This window comes from Cinclus cinclus, chromosome 7 (genome assembly GCF_963662255.1).
Source record: "Cinclus cinclus chromosome 7, bCinCin1.1, whole genome shotgun sequence".
NCBI classification, from domain to species: Eukaryota; Metazoa; Chordata; class Aves; order Passeriformes; family Cinclidae; genus Cinclus; species Cinclus cinclus.
In genome coordinates, this window is record NC_085052.1 from 22,428,860 (window position 1) to 22,445,907 (window position 17,048).

General features: G+C 37.1%; 1 protein-coding gene across 1 annotated transcript in view; it reads left to right on the forward strand.

Moving 5' to 3' along the window:
• LRMDA (leucine rich melanocyte differentiation associated) overlaps positions 1-17,048 on the forward strand; it is a 613,171-nt gene that overhangs the window by 505,146 nt on the left and 90,977 nt on the right. The window contains exon 6 of the mRNA XM_062496685.1: positions 12,060-12,144. Within this exon, the coding sequence (XP_062352669.1) occupies positions 12,060-12,144 (85 nt within the window). The remainder of the gene's footprint in view (positions 1-12,059; positions 12,145-17,048) is intronic.

Below are 17,048 nucleotides of genomic sequence, written 5' to 3' on the forward strand. Positions count from 1 at the left end.
AAATTGATATAATTACGTTTTCCATAACTGTTTTGATTGCCTTTTTCTTTTATAGTGTCCAATGTTTTCCATTGGTATTACTTAATTTTGATTCACCCAAAACTGTGTAAAAAAATATACTGATGGAGTACTGCTCTTTTGTAGTTTAATGCCTTTGTGTATGATTTCTTATCTCTCATGCATTCATTTGTGAAGATCCTAAAATTAATTCCTGCTGCTGTGGTTACTCATTTCCATAAAAGATTGTTTCTGTTTTCTAAGCAGACGCTTTACAAATTAATAAGATATTGATTAATCACATGCTTTGTATCCCTAAAATTTCAGTGTTTGTATTCTGAAGTCATAAGGTAAGGCCTAAATGTTCTTTATTTAATATTTTTAAATGTGGCTGTGTCATTAATTTCTTGTGGCTGTCCACTGTGGAAACAAATCTGAACATAGAAACACTTACAAAACCATCAGCTTTCAAGACAGTTTTGCACATTGAGAGATGGTAGCTAAAAAGTCAAAAGAGACAAAGGGTGTCTTTCCTACTGCTGGGTCTTCTGTGTGGCACAGAAGTCACCACCGAAGAGGGAAATCTCACTTTGCAAATGCATGAATAGTTCACCCTGGCAGCTCCCAGGCCATGGCGGGGACTCCAGTTCTTCTAATTGGGATCCAGAAGTGAAAGATATTGTTTCTGCCTCTTGATCCCTCCCCACCCACACACCTCAAACCATGTGAAGTTTACCATTGCCAGTACAAACAAATTCACCAAAATTATCCCTCAAAATATTAGTATGGATATAATGTTTGAGTTACTCATATGGCATTTTATAACTGGAATTGTGTTGTATTTTGTTTATTGGGGATTTTTGTTTTGTTTGTTTGTTTCTGTGGGTGTAGGGGAGGACAGTACCATAATTTTGTAACCTCGAGGATGTTCTGAAGGAAATAGGTTAGCTCCCACAGTAAGCAGTACCCACACCAGCTTTAAAATTCACGTGTTTCATTAGACTACCTTTTCCACTGGCAGCTTTCCTTACATTCTGAAATCCTGAAAAAAAACCCACAAAAAACCCCACTATAGAACATGGAGCTATCACATAAAGTTGATTTTATGTTTTCCCAGTCTCAAGCTACTTAGTGCAAATAAAATTTTGTGCCAGTCAGCCCGAGATGTGTTACAGCGCCGTTAAAGCCCAGCCTGTTAATTACAAATGTTTTGCACTGTTAGGGTGATGCACAGATTTCTTGGAAATAGGTTTCCTTCAGCAGCATGTAGTTTTACAGTACAGTCAACAGAATGTCGCAGAATAGCAATTATGGGAATAAGGAGAATGCACAAGCTATTGGAGTGAACACTTTAATGCTGATACCTTTTTCCTGATAAAAGCAACTCAGATAAGAGGATATGCAAGTTATTGTAGCAATTAGTTTTTCTAAGATGTCTATCTATATGAAATGTTTCATGGTAGGGAGAAAAACCACAACTTTGTAGTAGAATGCAAAGTTTATTACATTTCTAGACTACATTATCCTTGTCAGCTAGATTAAAGCATTCTCCTAGTTTCTGTCCTATATTACCCTAACAAGTGAGGAAATAATGTAGTGTTGTTACAGGGAGTAGCTTATAAATTTTGACATAAGTGTGAGAGAAATCACTTGAAATGTGAGGCAACCAAGAGGAATAATTAGGAACAGTAGAATGATTGCCGTAATATGACAATAGTTTCTAAAGCACCCCACAGGATTGAAATCATCAGGTTTGCTTGACCTATATCTTTAATAATACACCTCATTGCCCTTGTATTGAAGCTAGAGGGAAGTACAAAGTATAAGCTTTATCATGTTTTAGGAGAAATTGCAAAAAGTTTATTTATTAACACAGCACAAAATGGCCCATTTCTATGATTACCAAACAGGAAAGCAAGTTGGGCTACAGTTCACCACACAGAACACTTTATAGTCAGGCTCGGCTGGCAAAAAATATTATGTAACACTCAAATAAGATAAATGGCTGCATTGGCAGTGGAAATAACCTTCTGTTTAATTAGAAAATAAGAGCTGTATGGGACAATAAAAATGGTTACTGCTGCCCTCAGTCACTGTTTAATAAATATGGTAGTGCTGAAGATAATGCTAAGTGTTATTTATTTGTGTAATATCATGGACTCAGTAATTGTTCATGTTCTTGATAGTTACCCTGCATGTAGAATGAGTCTGTTTCATGTTTTCTTTGTTTAATTTTTAAAAAGGAAGGAGGATTTCTAAAGCTGTTTTTAAAAGCCAAAGATATGTTAACACCTCAGTGTTGCTGTGACCAAACTACTGATTTTCTTAGCTTACCTTCAGGATAATTAAGCTTTGAAACTTAGTGTGTTTTATACTTTGCAGGCTGGATTGTCTGTCTGCCTTGGATATGTTTCTATGTCTTTGAGTGGGAGCATAATTTGAATTTCCTGCTGTCCATTTAATTGTGGGTGTGTTTTGAATGAGTAGAGTCCCAAGCCTGGTTTTAGCATGGTTTTACCTTCCTTTGGAGGTTTAAACACTAAACATTTAAATCAAGTCCGGCAAGGCACGGTGTGGAAGACTGAAGATTACAGTGAACCTTCTCCCTAAAGGGAACAGTTTTCACTAGTAAATTGGGCATCAAATTGTGTTATGGGCATATGTATCAAAAGTTTCCTTTCTCTGTAGACCATGCTTATTGGATATGGACATTGTTCCGGGCTTCACCTCTTCAGGAACATGCACATATTTATCAAGCGCTTGACAGAAAGGCAGGGCACGGGATGCATTTCAAAATATAATTTTAACAGGCTTGGTATCCCAGCCCTATTGCTTTTGGTCACAATCTTTCTAATTCAAACCTACAGTAAGTACAGGGATTTGAACAAGGATATCAAAGATTTTTCTTGGTTTTATCCCAAAGGATAATTCACAAGATGTTTCATCAACAATCTGCTTTCCTTCCCCCCCTCCACCCCCCCAAATGTGGACTGTATGTCAAGAGGCAAAACAAAACAAAACAAACCCCCTTTTCTTCACACAATTCACTTTAAGCTTTAAAATCCTCCAAAATCCCCAATCTCCCTTTGCAGTCTGGTTCCCACTCTCCAGCTTTCCTCATCTCCCTCTGAAAGAAAAAAGCTCTTCTTTAAGGGACTGATAGGTTGTAGAGCGATGCTTAGCAACAACATTCCTGTGCCTTAAGTAGCTGCAAGCCCCTAGCTGAACCCTTTGATGTGACTGTCAGGGCAGATTTATTTTGTTTTAGCACATTGTCTACTTGTCCAGATGTATCAGGAGATAAAAAGGAGTCATGTTTACACTCTTTTTTGGGAGGGGGAGGAGGGGAGGAGATGTAATTAAATCGCATTTTTGATGAATCTCTGAGAGATGGAGATGAAGAACAGAGGAATTGGCTTGAATACAGGGGGGAAACCCATGCGCCTGCCCTAACACCTGACATTGTGGGAAGATGAAGTGTAAAGCCATAGCACAATGTGTTGATTTGGTTCTGCTGAACCCTTTAGCTTTGTGTGTTTTCATGTGGTGGTAGTTCACGAGAGTCCAGAAAGGCTTATTAGAGAGTAGCAGTTGTGCACCATGAAGTCCTTCCTGTGTATGGATGTATTTGTCCAGGTTGAAAAAAAATGTGGTTTTCTCTATAATGTTAGTGTTATAGATCACGTATCCCAGGATCTCTGGCTGTGGTAAGTGGCTGTCAATCAAATAATTAAAGAAAAAAAGAGAAAAAAGCAACAAAATTGAGCCTCAGTGATCTTGGATAAACAAGTGTGCAGTGTGAGGCAGGCCTTGCTGAATTCTCCAGGAGAACAAATACCACAGATAAATCCATTTTTTGTTTATTTGCTTTTAACTTGCAGATTTAGTAACACCATTCTGAGCTCTATTAATAACCTGCGGTGTGCAGTGACAAGTCTGATTCCAGCATTCAGCATGCTGTGGGTATGCCAAGTGAATAAAACGCTAGTTTTAATCTGCTGTTACAAAAGTTACTCTATTTGCATTTTAAATAGGTTACACTGCAGCACCCCCTTCTGCTGACTGAACAGACTGACAAGAGGTTGGAACTGCTGTTCGCTTCTATTCCCACATGACAGAATGAAGATGCCTTGAAAGCATTTTTAACTTTCCAATTTCTCAATTCCTGTGCCTGTTAAGTAAGGACAACTTAGCAACAATCATTAAAGTACTGTTACCTTAAACTTTGTAGGATCTAGCTTTCGTTTCTTTGCAACATTTTTCAGGCTTCCTAAAAAAACTGAGGCAAGCAGAAGGTATCAGAATGAATAGCAAAGCAAAATAAGTACTCCAGCATTGCAAATAACTATGCTGGCCTGTGAAATGTATACACGGTTCTGCATTCCTCTGATTACCACTGAATGTGCTTGCAAGTGATGTTATTACATTGCTGATTTAATTTATGGAACAGTCTTGGAAGTTCCTATCTAAAAGAACAACTTAGCTTGATGATTTTGTCTTTGTTTATGAAGAACCTATAGGTGTCAGATCGGCAAAGGAAGGTGGGGAATTTCTGAGTTACTTTGGTTCAGAATAAAGGGCTATGAAAAGTTCTGAGTTACAGTATCATATGTAATGTGTATTTGAGTTCCTCATGGGTGTTTGTATGAAGATTATATACTGTTGCTATGCCATAGCATAGCAGGAATCTTGGTCATTACCCCACTACTGCTATGTTTTGTAATTGATGTAATTGGTCGAAAAACATTGCAGGGAATGACTGAAGGAAACTTGGAATCTAGTACATTGTCAGTAATTCCCTTCATACTGACTTACCTATGCTTTTGGCACCTGCTGTTGATGCTGTAGTCTCTAGGAACTCCATGTTTCTGTTTCACTCCTTCAGAACTGTTGGGCAATGAGTGAAATTCAATAAATGTCGTGTTTGGGTGTTGGTGAGGTGGGAACTTAGAAAAAGGTAAGCATCTCCTAGCATCTCAAAATTCAGCTGTGGTTCGCTTCGCATGGAACATCAAAGATGACAATTCATAATTCTCCCGCAACAGTCACAGAGTTTAGTGGTTTGGGGTATGACAGACTTGTTTGTGGTTTGCTTTGTCCTTAGCCTTTACTTTACTAGTGTGTGAGCCCAATGAATCCTGCGTAGTGTAAATGAAAAGAAGGTAGCCTGTGTGCTCTCAGAATATGGAGGTAAAGATGCTGACAGAGAAATGTAAGGTAGAATGTATATTAATTGTTTGGATTTACTTTCCCAATCTCAGATTAGGATTCAAGGCCAGCACATTTTTCTTTATTGTTTTGTGCTTCTGGGGGTCTTTTGTTGAGTTCTGGATTTTCATTAGTAGAAACCTAAGAGGTGAAAAAAAAACCATTAAAAAATCTATTTTAGGGATGAGTATTTTGAGCAACTTCGAGTTTACTTTGTAGTGTGATTTGAAATGAATTTATTCTTACTTAAAACCTAACATGTTTTACAGTGAATAGATTGCTTGCTGGATTATGTTAATGGGTACTGTTTTCAATCACTGTTGTGTGGCTAGCATGTTAAAGTGCTCCTTTAGGGACAGGGTCTGCTAATTACCATAATGAAAGATACTGAGCCACTTGAGCAGTAAGGTTTTATTTTTAAAAAATGAATTTGTTAGAATGTGGCATAGGATTAGGCAGAGATGGTAATAGTTACTTCCCTTCAACTCATTAAACTGAATCTGAGCTGAAGACTCTCTTGTACCCTTCTGCTTTTAAGTGTAAGTAGCTGAGTTGCAGTTTTTAAAAAGAGAAGGCAAATACTGCTCGAGAAGTTCACTTTTTAGCTAATGACCTTGAAAAAATATTATGGAGATGCTAAAATTCTTGGCTTTTGAGTGATACAAGTTGAAAAAGAACGGCCTTGCAAGTCAAAAAGCCTAACGGGTGTTTTTGTATGCTATATGTTACAGTAGAACAAATCAATTCAGGCTCCTTAGATGCAGTCATTGCCTTGTGATTATATTTGTGTAAAGTCTTGGAGCCTTTGATCAAAGAAAGGCATTTGTGACTAGGTCTAATCCAAGCTCTTTAAGGTGTTTAACTTGCACGGGGTGGGGGGGGAGGAGGGTGGGGGAGAGGTTGATAACAGCTGGGATTTAAATTTAGTTTTGCTGAACTTTTGTTTTGAAAGGATTTCTATTATACACTGCTTCCTTTTCCATACAGAAGATGGATCATTGAGTAAACCTAAAAGGGAAAGAGGATATGGGAGGAAATGGGTGGGGACTTGGAATTAATCTTCTGAAGAAAAATGTTTGATCAGTGGGTAGGAGAGTATGAAATCCTCTGATGTTGACAGCAGGCAACTTTCTGACCAGTGTGTGATTGACAACTTTGATGCTCCAGTGGGGAGCGAGTGTCCAGCCGTGCTCAAGCATCCTCTGTCTGTGGGTGGTAGTGTTAATAATGTGGCAACTGGAAAGATTAATTGTGGACAAGCAGCAGGATTACGAGGAGGGCTTCACAGGTCTAAAAGGAACAGTGGTAGGAAGGCCTCTGATCTGTCAGCCCAAAAGGAAATTAGTTAGGGCAGGCTGGAGCAGGCTTAAAAAGGGAGGAGGGGGGGAGGGTAAGATGGAGTAATGGAAGAAGGGAAGCATTTAGGATATTAAGGCAAAATGAAGAGGATATTGAAAAAGGTCATAAGGGGATGGGACCAATGTTCTTGAAAGACCTTAATACACTACATCCTCTTACAGTACATGCAGAGTTCAGCTTCTTTTGCAGAGAACTGTAAGTGACTTTTGTAGTGGCTAGAGCTGCATCATTAGGTAATACCTGTTACTTGTTTCCAAACAAGTGTGAGAATAAACTCAAATTAGGGATTTCCAAGGATATGTAGATGCAAAATGCATAGCAGAGAGTTTGCTTAAGCTGTTTCTGCAAGTTACTAACTGCTGTGGGTTTTACTTCCCACCTTTTTTGGTAGAAGTAGGGATTTTGCCAATAAATTCCGTGTTACCATTAAAGAGGCCATTCATCATGCTTACTAATGTTATTAATCAAGATACACCACAGTACTCTTAAAATGAGATCATTTTGATAAATCATGTATGACATGAAAAGACTTTATTCCTTTTAAGTGCAATTTAGACTGTAATTTTTTTCCTCATTTATGATTCATGGGAGAAACATGGATAAAATTCCCTTGCACATTTACACCTTATCTTCAGTAATAATTCAAAACTGCTCTTAGATGAAAATTCAAGGGCTGATTCACCAAAGCTGAATGCCAGCTCATTATTTTCTGGCATTCAGTAGTCCAAAAATAATGTCCATACATTAGGTGCTTTTCACAATAGTTGAATTTGGCTGCACACCAGACATATCGATTACACTCAATTAAGGCTAAATGCATAAGAATTATCTGATGTTCATTTGCATTTTTGATCTCTGCTTTCAACCTTGCAATTTAACATGAAGTGAAAACCACCAAAAGGTAAAGTAAATTCAAGTGAGAAGTGATAATCTCTCTTATAAGGGAATAAGGGAACGCTTTGAATTTGAAACGCTTTGATTCTTAAGCTCTGCTACTTCTGTTAAATGAGAAAAATTCACTTTCCTTTCTTGTTAAAGGTTATTGAAATTGGAAGGCCAACCAAAATATAAGATCACTGTTCTACTTGTTGTCCCAATACTACAACAATTTGGCTACTGTGTTAGTAGCATCACATATGAAAATAAACTGCTAAAATATCTGGAATTAATATTTTCTAAGGTCAAAGTCATACTCTTTATTATAGCTGAAATACTTGTATTATTGATTATAATTTAAAGTGTCAGAAGTGGGTTTTTTGTTTATTCCTGTGTTTAGAAATATAAAAATGAAATGTCTAGTAGAGAGATGTAATTTGGATAGCAGAGTAATTTAAAATTTACTTTCTCAAATCATGATTCAAAGAGGATTGGCTTGTCTGAGTTCCTCCTTTACTTCCTTCAGCAGCTGAAATATTTGAAGGAACTTGTGTGGTTGCCAAAAATAGCACAACATTTTTATTTTTGAATCATTGGTCTCTACAAATTTGTTTTTATGCAGCAGATGTACAGTATGTCCTGATACTACACGATGTTCCCTTACTAGCACTCCACGTATTGCATTTTTTATTCCTTGTAAAGTGGAATTCAGGGATTAAAAAAATTAGTTGGTTTTTGTTTGTTTGTTATTTTTTTTAGTCTAATTAGATTCCTCCACTCTTGAGAGCTAGTTGGTTGTTGGTGTGTGGCTGACAATTTTTTTCTAAATGGGTCATTTTTTTTCTTGTTCATTAAAGTGACTGTAATTTTTGCTGGAGGTTTAGCAAAGACAACTGCTAACTCATGGCTAAGTCTGCTTGGCTGTGGAGCAAGGAAATTGGGAAATCCCACCAAATTCCATCAAGAACAGCCTCCTTTCCTGGTAGGGATGCTGTGCCACCTCTTGGTTTTCCGGAACGTCCCCGTGTTTTGAGGTGGGTGACAAACTCCAGCCAGCCCATTTGAACCCTCTGGCTGAGCTCCCAGCTTGCGAGGGGAGAGCCAGCCCAGATGTACTCTGCCATATGGAGTGCTCCACTCAGGAGCATATTTTGCATATTTTCTGGTCTCTTTATCCTTTCTTTCATGCTTCATCTGTTTTTTTCCCCACTGGCTCTATAGTTCCTAAGTTCATAGAAAAGCAAATACGTTACAAATAAAGTTGTTCTTACCTGACCATTCTCTAGGATTGAATAGTTAAAGATTTGGTGTAGTGTTGCTCTCAAAAATTTAGTTTTTGGTATTTTGTTGCAGGGGTTTTTTTTGCTTGGTTCTGTTTCTTCCTGCTTCATCTTCTACAGTGTCTGTAATTTTGATGAACATGCTTTACAAATCTGGTGCTCTTTTTACAGTCCATTTAGTATCAAATAAAACAATTTGAACAAAACACTCAGGTTAATATGAAGAGAGGTACCTCCCTTTAGCAAATGTTTGGTTATATGCATAACAGGAGGCTGTGAGTAGTCTAACTTTATTTGTCTTGCAAGTCTTAAACCACGTACTATGAAATACTGCAAAACATGGATGACTTCAAGGTTTGCAAAACTACAAGCTTCTTCTGTAATAATACCATTAGAATTTCTTTACTGAGTTATTTTGTGACCTGTTCCTATAAAATTGAAGCTACCATCCAGTTTAAACAGCTTTCCTCAAAGCTATTTGTAAGTATAGTTACTTTCCACTGCAAGAAGAACTTCTGATGCATATGTCACCAATACTTGAAGACATAACTCTCACATGTCAATGCTGTCACTGTCACAATATTCTTGTGAATATTAAGAGTAATGCAATCTATACAAATGTCTTTGGAAAATAGCTTAGGGCCAAATGTCAGTATGTGGTAGGGGAAACAAATAGTTCTCTTTCTGCTGGTGTACAGGCTTATTCAGAAACGTGATTTGGAAATTGAGCCAGTGTTTGTGCAAAACAATCCTAACCCAGGATGATATTCCATAGAATTAAAGTTGCTCTAACTGAATGCTTACCTCAAAGGTAATGAAAACTTTTCTATATTTGACAGGGAATTATATACTGTACATAAAATAACAGAAAAACACCAATAAACAAACCCTTCTGTTCTTGCATTTCCTAAAATTGGAAATAAAGCTAAATTGCCCCTTCACTCCAATATCCTTTTTAGAAGCTCTTGAATTTTGCTCACTCAGTGGTATATTGCTGAAATGGCAAAGTCTCTTCCAGTAATTTTAGGAAAAGCTATCATCAAGCTGTCAACAGTCCAAATTGAGATTAAAAGTACCAAAGAGAAACCTTCACTGTTACCAGAGTCCCAAATAAGTACACTTGAATAGGCAGATAACATCTAGAGTGTACAGTATGAGACCACTTATTCTTCCACCTTTTTTTGTGATTTACAAGGATGAAGTCTGATGTCAAATTGTGACGTTTTTCTCCTTTTCTTACCCAGAACTACTCAACCCAAAGGAAACATGTAGTTGTGAATAGATGCCTGTTCTCAGAATTAGTTTCAAATATCACATAGCTGGGTGTAAGGGGTTTCTATCTCACCCTCTTACATGTTCTGTGCCCTTGGCTCATATTGGTCACCAGAGAGATTTCCGATAATTGATAGTCCAGGGCAGATTGAGCTGCAGATTTGCAGTTCACCAAAATCAAGATGTTATTCATTCTGGCTGAAGGTGAGAGCTTTGTCTGTAGCAATACATCTCTGAGCAGGAGGTTCCCAGAAAAGGGTTTCTCATCACTGGTGAGTCAGCGGAGGCAGGATATTCTCTGTTTTTAATCATATCCAATAAGCAGTGCCCTTGCTGTTTAGGCAAACTTGTCTCTGTTAAGTTCTATTAAGACGTTGTTTTTTTGCATTATGCATCTTCCTGTTGTGACCTGAATTTTCCTAGGGACAAAAATGAGATTGTTATTATGGTCTGACATAGAAATTGATGGCTGGTCTCCAAAAGCAAATCTCGGTATGCTGATCTAGTCAGTCACCTCTGAACATTTTATGTGCTATCATTTAGGAGTCCAACAGCTACAACAAGGAAGATTTCTAAGTTGCAGCCTTTAACAAACTATTACCATGATTAACTTCCATGGTTACGAATTTCTGATTATTGTTCTCGGGTTTGGTCTGGTAATTAAGATTTGAATGAGTATTTATGCTTTTTCTTCCCCAAAACACTGTATTTGTATTTTATACTTTTATATTAACCAGACATTGGAGACCCGGGGGTTCATAAATTTTGAGGATATATTTAATTATAAGTAATTAAGATTGAGGTGGATTCCTTTGATTGACTTTTGCAGCTCAGAAGTCAATATATCATTAGGGAACAAACTGCACAGAAGATAGCAATTATTTTCTCAAGACTCCCTTTAGTGAATTATCGAGATTCAAGAAAATTTTCGCTTTTGTATTTTTCTCTTTATTTGCCTGATTTTTTCAATTAGAAATTATCATGTAACTTTCAGTGAATGCTGTCCTTTGTGTCTTCTATTTAGCACATCATTTTTTTATGTCTGTTGAAATGGGTAGGTTGTAAATACTTTAGAGCAAACTCTGTGTCTGAAACTGGAAATATCACTATCGCGTCACCAGCCTGTCTAAGTTAAACAGAACTTTAAAAACTGACAATGATTCATGTTCACCAACACAGTCCTTTATTTTCACATCTTCTTCTATCAATGTGACACTGCTGTTCTGTAACTAAAAAGCAAGATGGTAAATGTGGCTTGTTCTAACTTTATGTTTTTTTATATATAATTCCTTCAACTGAAACATCCAATGGAATGAAGATTAGTTTATTGTAAACCATAGTTCTTCAGTCTAGTCTTTTAAAATTGTAATCATAGGATCTTGAGACTTATTATGGAGAAAGATTTGGGCTTCTTTTCCCATAACATTTTGCTTTTAAGGGTTCTGAGCAAGTCCTCTTGGTTGCTTATTTCTTTTATTAGACTTCTGCTGTGGGTTTTAAGTGTTTATTGTTAACAATTCTGTATAGTTGTACACTTTTATTTTTGCCTTGTAAGCACTATAATTTTTAACAGACCCTTCATTTAGTTCACAGGACAGCGGAATGAAAAAAATAATTTGGGATTTTTTTGTATGTTTGTTTGTTTGTTTGTTTGTTTGTTTTTTAAGATTTAAAAAGTGCAGTATCTTAGCCCAACTTTCAATTTTCTGTCTTTCTTTCATGTGAACTCACTCATAACTTCCTTTAGGTAAATATTAATTTGTTTCACCAAGAAGAAAATTTTTAACTTCGCCTAAAGGTTTCCTGACAAAGACAGTAATATTTTTTAAGCTGTCAGCTGTATGAAAATATTCATTTAGTAATGATACCTAATGTCACTGTGTAAACTCTGGTGAGTACCTTAACCTTGAGGAATCTCAAGCAGCCTTAACAAAAACAAATTAATCCTTCATGGCTGGTAACTCCATGCACCTGTAACCACATCAGCACTCCTCCTGCAGGTGCATCCTCCTTGCCGGGTCAGCGCCCTCCTCTCAGAGCACTGACAGAGTTTGTTTTGTCACACAGGCCTCCAGTGCTGCTGCCTCTGCCTCTCCAGAGATGCACTACACACCTCTGCCCCCCGGATCCAGGGACCTCACCAACCACCGAGGTGCGAGCTGTGCTTTGTTGGTACGAGCTGCTGCAGGGTGCTGAGCTTTGCTCTCGGGCCATCTCTGTATTACTTGCTGCTGCTTTTCACTTTACTGAGATCAGCATGCCTTTCAAGCACTATATGAGAAAAACAAACCTGTCAAGACTACAGATTTTAACTTATATTAAATAGGATTTACAGGTAGTCTACTGGGAAAGCAAATAAATCTATGGATAATAGTGCTCAGTGATTTTTGTGTGTGAGAGAGAGAGAGAGAAAAATGTAAAGAGATTAGAGTACTTAAACATTGGTAAGTAGATGATTACATGCAGCATTGGTGATTTTGAGAGAATTTGTAAACTTTATAATATTTTTAAAGTGGGAGCTTTTTAGCAGTTTAGAAAGTTAGGACTGTAATTTTGAAATATTAACACATTTTCATTGCAATAAAAAGGGATTCTTCTATGTTTTTCAACATTAAAGGTGGATCAGTCTTCAATTTCCTTTTTCATTAATCGTTAGAACTTAAAAAAGCACCTTGGGCAAATTCACAAATTCCTTCTGCATACCTAGGAAACAAAAAATTCAGGGAACGGGTGAAAAATTTGAAGCAATCAGGAAGGGTGCATTCCAAGCTTTTCACTTTTTTTTAAAAGGAGAAATTTGTAAAAATGCTTGCAGTGTTGTTTCAGCTTAAAACCAGAGCAACAATCCTCTTATTAATTTCCTACACTACCCATGGATCATGTAAATAATTTGTGTAGGCACAGGTTTTGTTTTGGATACAGGATCAAAACCAGACTTATATTTATGAATTGATGGTAGCTTAATTTTGATGTATGTTCAAATTCTGCAGCACTACAGAGGATGGAAACAGCTTTAGTAGAATTCCATATTGATTGAAACCTTCTGAAAGAATTGGGCAGGTAATGCACCTGAAGAAGGATCTGTGATTTAGGTGTGAAGGATGAGGAAAGCAGCTGATTAGAACTTCATTTGTTGCAACCTGAATCACTGTTGTGCTAGAGCTGAGGATGAGTATGAAGCTACATCTGTCCTTGGTGCAGATTGCTATGGTGCCCTGGAAATCAGATGTCCTAGAAGTGCTGTGGGTGCATTTCCCAGCACTGAGCTCGTGTAGAAGCCGATACTTTTTTTTAAAGAGAAAGGACCAATCAAAATCCTGAATTGGAACACACACCTGGACTTCAGAGAGTTAAAAAAACCTTTCCCCCTCAAAAAACCTGCAACCCAGTGCCCTTCATCTCCATCCTCCCTGTTCCCCCTGTTTCCAAGATAAGTAGCTTTGATTTTCAGATAAGCATGTTGCCCTTGAGGATGGATTTCTGGGGTGGATTAAATGGCTGGGGTCTACTAACACAATAAATAGAATGACAGAATCTTGAAAAATACCCAAGTGCTCTAAAAATACTTTAAAAGTACCCTTAAAAGCCAGGTATCTTCAGATTTTCTTTTATATATTTAGGTGGTAATTTATTGAAAGTGTGGCTCCATGGCTGATTTTTTAATCTAACTTGACAAAAGAAATGCCAGTGGTGTTGAGCATCAAAAGTCATGTGCTTCATGATTGACTGACTCCTCTTGCAGCACAGCAGTTGTGTGGCTGCAGTAGGTGTTGCAGGCACACCCAGCAGGTGTTTGTTCAGAGCAGGAGCTTGCCAGGCTCTAAGTACCCTCTGTCCTCACCAGGGTTTCAGAATGCTTGCCCCCTTGCTGTGAAAGGGGAAAATTATATTCCCCAAATCATCAACTTTCTACCTTTAGCAGTTCGCATAATTTTTATTACTTCTGTCTTTACTCTTCCCAGAAATATTCTGCTCTGCATGCTAAATCTGCTGCAAATTTCTTTATGATTAAGCACAGTTATAAATACAGGGAATAGAGAAGAGAGTGTCATCCAAAGAAAGGGTAAAATTGGTCCTTAAAGAGACATTGTTAACATGATTTGATAAGTAGTATATATATGTTTGGGTGTGTATATATACACACATATTCACAAGGAAATAATTAAGGGCACTTTCCAAAATTCCAGGTGTTGGAAGAACCAGTTCCAAGCTTAGAACAACCTGCTGGCAAGGCCCATTAACTCAATCAACTTCTTTTATGCAAAGAAAAATTTTGAAGTTCACAAGCCCATAAAAGATTAATTGCAGTCAATATAAAAATCTGCAGGAAAGAATGAAATACTTAAGCATGCTATTTTAGGTTCTGAATATCTTCAGTTTTTTTCTGCACTGAATGCTTTCAGTGTTGTAAGTAGAATTTTGAATCAGCTGTTGCATATGTAAATATTGGTGGTTTTCAATGCATACTGGAATGAAGAATGCTGTAAGTTTTTGAGTGTTATTTGTCCCTGGAGAAACTTGTTTACCAGAATCCTGAAGTCTGGCAAATGGTTTGGTACAGCTGTAAATTGATTTTTGGGCGACTGGGAGGGGGAGCAGAAGCAAGCTGGATGTGTTTGATTGGTACATTTTCACTTGGACATTTCTCACTCTGTTTAGCTATGATTTTTTACAGGGAGAACAAAAACATTTAAGTATGTGTGGGTTGCACCATGTGTCTTACAGCTTTTGTGTTCATGCATGCAGTATATAATTTCCAGTCAGGATCCAGTCCTTTAGACTGACTCCATATTTTGTACAGACAGTTTCAGGAATGGTGAAAATCTTACTCTCCCTTTCAAAGCCCACAGAAACAGCATGTGATAGTATGATGTCAGCATGGAATTACATGGAATGATCACTGCAAATATTATATCAAGTGTCATGATTCTTGAGTATATAAGTACGTGGAGAGAGAAATAAATATCGCATCACATTTTTAAGCTTTAGAAAATTTCCCCCCATCTTGGGAAAGTTGTTTTCCCTTTTATTGCAGTGTTGCTTAGATCCACTTTTCTAAGATGAACCTTGCCTCAGTCCCAGTGATCATATTTTTCAGTGAAAAATCTAAAGGCCTTCTATTTAGATTTTGGGCACCTGACAACAATGTGACTTGATTCTTTATGTGGCCGAATTGCTATCCTGTAAGACAAGACTTCCAAAGTGGTAATTTTATAGCTGTATTTTTGTTTTGATTCTAAAACAGTGATCTCAAACTTCTAAGGGTCTTTTCTTGGTCTTTATTATAGGCTTTGGTATTTCACTTTATATGGATTTAGAACACAGTGATTTATTTGTGTGAAGTTTGTGCAGTTCTCTTACCTAGTTAAAAGAAGTCTGTTCGAAGACACAGCCTCCTGTCATACAAAGTGCTTCTTTTGTTTCTATATTCTGTATGTTGCTTGTATTGTTCTAGCTTTCAAATTTTCTGGTGAAATAATATATATACACCCCATATTCCTGTCTGCTTTTTCAGATCTACCTTTAAGGGGAAAAAAACCCAAACAGAACAGTTACTTAATGTTTTTAAATAGAAATGACCATGCTCCCAATATACAAAAGTGATGAAATGTAGCAGCTTTTAGAAGAAATTGGCCCAAAAATGTTTGGGCTTACATAATTTTTTTAGAGTGGTTTGTATATGTGGCCCAGGTACCCTTCTGTTCCCTACTGATAATTTCTTAACTGGGTACATAGCTTAAAATAGAAACTTTAATTCTTAACATAGTTGATGCTGATGAAAAAGAAATTTTCAAGTCATAATAATGTGTTTGTAAGGATAATTTGTCTGGTATGTGGAAAAAGGCCCCTCATCCTTCACCCCACTCAGGCTGTATATTTGGTTATTTTATAATGGCATCCTTGCTAAGGATGTGCCTTTATGTGTAAGCATTCAAACTCAAATTTCCTTCTAAAAAGATCAGTGCTTTCCAATTGATGGGGAAAATAGTAATTTATCATTCTATATCTTCAGAAGAAATATCACTAAATCATGGACATAATGAAAATCTGTTTTTCCCATACAAAAACATGTATTGGATGCCTTTTGTAAAAACAGTTATAAAATAACAGTCTATTATCTGATTTACTTGGAAACATTAATTTGCCATAGCCATTTGGTTTCCAGTAACAATTTACAGATAACTCCTCCTTTTCTTGCTCTCTTGTTTCTGGGAAAAACCAGTGGTAAGTCTACCCCATAGCTTACTGATAAAAGGAAGAAGAAGCAGTTTCCATTAAAAACTAAGCCTGTATTTATGTAAGTAGTTTTTAGAACCTTAGCTTGGATTTAGGCCAAGGTTTAATAGCGTTAATCTATTATGACTTGTAAAAACTTTCTGAACAAATCCACTGTCCTGTTTTGGGTCCATACGGTCAATTATCCAAGCGTTCTGGTACATGCAGTCATTACATTGCCTTGTGTTTGAATGATGAGTGTCCGAATGAAAAACTGGTATTTATTCTGCCAATATGTCTCAATCAACTGATAGGTGTTTTTGCTTGTTTTATGTTCTGATCTTGAAAGCCATCCACTGCATTCAATTCCCATGCCCAGAAATCCAAGAACAAAATATTTTTAAGCTTCTTACTAACCTTCTAAAGGTAATTTTGTAGAGCCTTTTTGAACAAAGGAAATGAGAGGTTCCTTTTGCTCTCAATTTCTCTTTGTCTAACAGAGTTGTGCTGAAAGATTCTTTTGGAATTAAGATCTTTCCAAACTTTCACTTTCTTAAGCAAGCAATGATATGTAGGCACATAATCTGTCAGAGAGACACCTGAACTTTCAACGTTTCCTTCTTCTGTGATTGCTCCACTGTGCTATGGTACTCAGAGTATTCAGCACAGTCAATCTTCACTAATGACTGCTATGGTTATACAGAATTCCTTCTGAGATTGTTAGGGCATGCCACACTGAACAGCAGCTAGTAGCTTTGTAGGAGTGTAGATAAGTACTAGATCAAGATAAAAGTGGGCAGGAATGCACAACAAGGGTTTAGCCATCCAGTTAGGCAGGAA